We start from the raw sequence: 6,017 nt of genomic DNA, 5'->3' as shown, positions 1-6,017 counted from the left end.
AAAGGAGAAGGATGTCCGCAACAGATTAATTTTAACAGACGTCTGATTGCGTGCAACTTTCTGCCTTGTGATGATGGATTTTGTGTGTGTTTTCAGGTCATGTCTGATCTCTTGTCTATGAGTTTGACCGACAAAAATGACGTGGATAACATGCATTATATTTGTTAGTTTAGTTTTTTTTATCAGTGTTGTTATCGTTAACTAAAACTAATAAAAAATAAAATGTAATTATTCAAAGAAAAACTTAAACCTATAAAAACTTAATGATAATTAGAAGTGGTTGCCTTGGCAACTAACTGAAATAAGTTGAAGTTGAAGTACTAAAATTGCTAAAACTGAAAATGTATTAATTGAAGCTAAATAGAAATAAAAATAATATACAATTACAACATTTTATTTATATATATATATATATATATATATATATACATACATACATATATACATATATTTTATTTATATATATATATATATATATATATATATACATACATACATATATACATATATTAAAAATTACAAAAGTGCATAACAAAATCACTGAAATTAAAATAAAAGGTAATTCAACATATCAATAAATGCTGCAATAGTATGTATTCATACTAAATCAAAAAAAGTGAAATAAAATTTAAACAAAAACTGAAATAAAATTATTTATAAAGCTAACTAGAAATATTAAAATAGATATAAAATGAGGAAAGCACAAACAAAATTAATAAAAATGAAAATGTATGAAAGTTAATTCAAAATATGAATAAATACTGTAATAGTGTGTCTTCATTAACTGCAAAATGAGTAAAGAGTTAAGTTCAGATAAAGTCAATTAAGTTAAGATTAGTTGACTGAAATAAGTTGCAGTACTAAAATTACTAAAACTATTAAAATAGAAACTGAAAATATAAAAACATGCTAATTCAAAATCTTAATAAATACTGTAATTAATGAATTATTAATTAAATGTAAAAAGGAGTAGAAGTTTAGATCAGTTCACAGTTATTCTGCATATGGTTTTTTTTTCTTTTTCTTCTTCAGGTTTGTAAAAATATGTGTGTTGCAGGTCGTATGTATGCCGTTCTGTCCAAGCGGGAAGGACGAGTCCTACAAGAGGAGATGAAGGAAGGGACAGACATGTTCATTATTAAAGCTGTACTTCCTGTTGCTGAGAGTTTCGGATTCGCTGACGAGATCAGGAAGAGGACGAGTGGCCTGGCCAGCCCACAGCTAGTGTTCAGCCACTGGGAGGTGAATGAATGAATGGATGGATGGATGGATGAATGAACGAACGAACAAATTATTGTGGTTGCACAAAGGTTGCACAATGATTCCTGTAGCTTTTATGTCTGGACTCCCCTGTCCAACTAAAGACAATTTGACACACTCATTATATAGATTTTAAAAACTATCAGAAATGGTCTCTTTTTCCACCTTAGTTGTCAGTATCTGCAAAATCCAATATCCCTTGTCCTCTTTAATAATTAATGAAGGAATGAATGAATAAACAAGTATATGAATGTGTGAAAATAGAATGAATGATTAAGCAAATGAATGAGTATAAATGATGAAGGAATGAATAATGAACAAACAAATTAGTAAACAAATAACCAGCAATTGAACAATAAATGAATAAGTGAACTAATGAATAAATGTATGAATACTGAATGAATGTAATGAATCAGTGTGAATGAATGAACAAACAATATGCTTCATATTTCATCTGCTTTCTATTTTTATGGAAATATTCTTTGATGAATTGAAAAAAAATCTATTTCAAATGTCCTTGCTGAATAAAAGTATTAATCTTGCTGACACCAAACTTTTGAACAGTAGTGTATGAATGAACAAACAACAGCAAACTGAAGAATGGATGAGATGTTTCTCCTTTGCTCTTCGACTAGGTAAACGTGTGTTCAGTTATCTCACCGTCAGTCAATGCGTTCTTCTGAACACAGTGTTAGTTTACTGGACCAGACAGGACGTACACCGCAAAGATACTGAACCCAGTGCCAGACATTCATATCCATACAGACGCCTGATAATATGTGATCATACGTGGCTGGAAAACTCTATGGGCAGGCCAATCTATCAGATCCAATCATATTGATCTGCTGTCAGATGTCAGTACTGCTGATCTAGCAAAAGCGTGTTTACCTTGAGAGTGTGTGTGACTGTGAACCCAGAGAGCGCGCTGGATTGATCTGTGCATTAAAGACATGAGGCAGAAACACGTACACGGTGTAGTGCTGGAGTAACATCACATAAGCGCTTATAGTGATGCTCAACCATCAGTGTTGACTTGACATGACAATGACTGAGCCAAGTTAAGATAATGTAGAAAACAGGATGCAGAATTGTAATTTGAATTTTAGTAAATAGAATTTAAATGAATTGAAATTCAAATAAATTCATATAAATAATTGGATGGATGGATGGATGGATTGATGGAATGATGGATAGACAGATAGATAGATAGATAGATAGATAGATAGATAGATAGATAGATAGATAGATACTATATAAGTATAGATGGATGGATGGATGGATGGATGGATGGACGAACAGTTTGATGGAATGATAGATGATGAATGGCTGGATAGATATAGATGGATGGGTGGATGGATGGATAGAATGAAGTATAGATGGATGGATGGATGGTTAAAATGATAGAACGATGGATGGATTGATGGAATGATGGTTTGATGGATAGACAGATAGATAGATAGATAGATAGATAGATAGATAGATAGATAGATAGATAGATACTATATAAGTATAGATGGATGGATGGATGGATGGATGGATGGTTAAAATGATAGAACGATGGATAATGTATAGAGCGATAGAGCGATAGATAGATAGATAGATAGATGATGGATGATGGATGGATGGATGGATGGACAGATTGATGGAACGATAGATGATGAATGGCTGGATAGCTGTAGATGGATGGATAGAATGAAGTATAGATGGATGAATGGTTGGTTGAAATGATGGATGGATGGATGGTTAAAATGATAGAACGATAGATAGATAGAACGATAGATAGAACGATAGATAGATAGATAGATAGATAGATAGATAGATAGATAGATAGATAGATAGATAGAACAGTAAGTGGATGGATAGAGAGATGTTGCTAATAGTGTAAGCTGAATGAGTGATTCAAGTGTTATTCTTTGTAAATCTTCACTGATCCTTTAACTCAGTGGAGGGGAGGCGTTCGGTCGTGTGTAGCAGATTGTTCCTCACGTGGGAGTTCACTGTGAGTTAGTAGATGCTGTGTGTGTGTGTGGTGGTGGGGGGGGAGGGGTTTGGTGGGGGATTGGCGTGAAAGAGGATCAAAGGCTGTAGACGCCACATGTGTGCCGTCTTTAACCCGATGGCTGGCTGGATGTGTTCTCTCCACGCCAGGGCTGGGTGAGCGGACGAGCTCTGTGGCCATATGGCGCTACTGTCAGCCAGGATGATGGGTCGAGTTAAGCTGGACATGATACACACACGCACACACACAAAGGGCATATAAGGTCATCTGCTACTTCACAAAACGGTTGCACCACTTTTTCATGCTGTCTCTGAGTGCAGAAACCTGCATCTTATTCACCACAGTCCAGTGTAAACTCTTAAGTGTGCTAATATAGCACAGTATTTCAAAAACTTAATTGAATTGATCATGTTAAAAAATAAATCACGATCATAGCTAATGGGATTTGAACTTACAACCTCATAGTTACCTTTGATCCTTCGCTAAACTGCAGCACTCCTGATCAATCAGTCCTCTGTGTCATCTGACAGCTGATGAATTTAGGGTGAGATTTAGTGCTAATCGTAATGCTGTTTCTTATGCATGTCTGGAATACTTGATTCTGATTGGTCAACTGTGGCATTCTGCGGTCAGACATTTTTGTGTTTTGACGCTTAACTGCCTAATTGACCCAGGAAACTGATTTCCTGCAAAGCTATGTAGGTTCATTTCATACCACTCTGCATTCTCTGTTAGTCTTGCATATTAAAATAAATAAATAAATAATAATATGGTCAGTAATAAATCAAAAATAATATTGCTGCAAAAAGACGGCTTATTTATTTATTTGGGACTCGTAATAATACATAATATTGTGGTTAATGCACAGTTAATGCATTTATTTATTTATATGTTATTATTTATTTATTTAGTACGTATGTATTTTTTGAACATTTTTTGCCACAAAAAGTAGGCTTGCTTGCTTATATATATTTTTTTTTATTTTTTTTATTTATTTATTTTTTTTATTATGCAATGCGTTATGTCTTGGTAGTCAATGCTGAAGTATGAGTGTTGAATTAACTTTACTTTATTCTGGCAGAGACATTTTACTTGATTTTCTGAGAAATAGGCCATGAGTAATGTTCTGTATCTCTACAAGAAGAGTTAATAATCTCCTCCTTCGCGTGAGGTTTCTTGTACTTATTGTGTTTGAGTACAGTGTGAGTATCACACACACACACTCAATAACACACACATGACTCAAATTGTCCGCTGGTCTTGGTACTTGCAGACTGTGTTTGCCTTGCTGGAGGAGGGTAATTCAATTCCATGTTTAATTCAAACCTTGCCTTGCTAGATTTTGAGGCCTGCTGCATTTTCAATTCTTCTAAATGTGTTCTTTGTGCATAGAGAAAAGACTAAAGACAGTGTAAAGCGAAGCACTGCAGCCCGTTTTGTCCTCCTCTGTGTGTGTGTGTGTGTGTGTGTGTGTGTGAAGCGTCTCCTCTTACAGCTGAACTGCTGTTATTCTGTTCTCTTTTCTGTGGACATTTTATGGGTCTTAAGGTGCTTGTTTTGACTGCAGGATTTCTACAAATCTGTGTTGTTTTGCGAGACCTAAGGAGTTTATGAGAATAGTTCACCAAAAAATGAAAAATCTGTCATCATCTACTGATTCTCATTCTGTTTCATGTCCTGTATGACTTTTTTTCATCTTTAAAACACAAAAGATGATCATCAGTGTTAACTTCTCTTTTCCGTATGACATAATAAAGTTGTACAAAATTTAATTTGTACATCTTCTCCATACAAAGAAAACAAATAGTGGCCATTGACTATCAATAAAGAACAGAAGCAGCAGGATGAAAGGTTGTTTTTTTTCTAGTTTATATTTATATCTATGTACACTACAGTTCAAATGTCTGTAAGTACTTTTTTAAAGAAATTAATTCTTTTATTCAGCAAGGATGCATTAAATTGATTTTGTAAAAATGACGATAAAGACATTTATAATGTCACACATTATAACACAAAAATGCTGTTCTTTTGGATTTTTTAGTAACCAAAACATCATGGGGAAAAAAAATTATCATGGTTTCCACAAAAATATGAAGCAGCACAAATGTTTTCAACATTGATAATAATAAGAAATGTTTCTTGAGCAGCAAATTAGAATGATTTCTGAAGGATCATGTCACACTGAAGAATGAAAATTCAGCTTTGCCATCATAGGAATAAATTACATTTTAAATGTATTATTTTAAATTGTAACAATATTTCACAATATTACTTTTTTTATAATAAATAAAAAAATGCAGTATGTATTAACCTGCATTTTAACTAGGGCTGTGTATCACCAGCAAAGTCACGATACGATACGTATCACAATACAGAGGCCACGATACGATACGTATCACGATACATGACTGCACTGAATTTCACCTCAGCAGAATTGAGTAAAACAGCTGTTTATTAAACACTGCACACTATAGTGCCATTTCTAACTATTGGCAGAGCAGGCAGTTGACCTCTGCATTATGAAGGGCCTCCATAACTGTACCACAGTGCAATATAGGTAATTGCATATGTTTCATGTTTACATTGGGCACTCCCCACCAGGTACAATATTCTGATTGTTTGCATCTTGTTTTTAAGCCCATAAATAATAATGTACTTGTTCTAATAAATTTATATTGTAATGTACTCATTCTAATATATTTAAAAAATCATTTACATTGCTGGTAGGTTATCATTGCACAAATTAACACACTCTCTA

At 33.8% G+C, this 6,017-nt stretch overlaps 1 protein-coding gene across 1 annotated transcript in view; it reads left to right on the top strand.

The window, feature by feature from the left end:
- Positions 1 to 6,017, top strand: part of efl1 (elongation factor like GTPase 1) — a 139,457-nt gene that overhangs the window by 126,363 nt on the left and 7,077 nt on the right. The window contains exon 19 of the mRNA XM_016452221.1: positions 1,058 to 1,242. Coding sequence (XP_016307707.1) covers positions 1,058 to 1,242 — 185 coding nt within the window. The remainder of the gene's footprint in view (positions 1 to 1,057; positions 1,243 to 6,017) is intronic.

This window comes from Sinocyclocheilus anshuiensis, unplaced genomic scaffold (genome assembly GCF_001515605.1).
Source record: "Sinocyclocheilus anshuiensis isolate Anshui unplaced genomic scaffold, SAMN03320099.WGS_v1.1 scaffold579, whole genome shotgun sequence".
In the NCBI taxonomy this organism is placed as follows: domain Eukaryota; kingdom Metazoa; phylum Chordata; class Actinopteri; order Cypriniformes; family Cyprinidae; genus Sinocyclocheilus; species Sinocyclocheilus anshuiensis.
The sequence above is the reverse complement of the archived record's forward strand: the minus strand, read 5'-3'. Positions and strand labels throughout refer to the sequence as shown.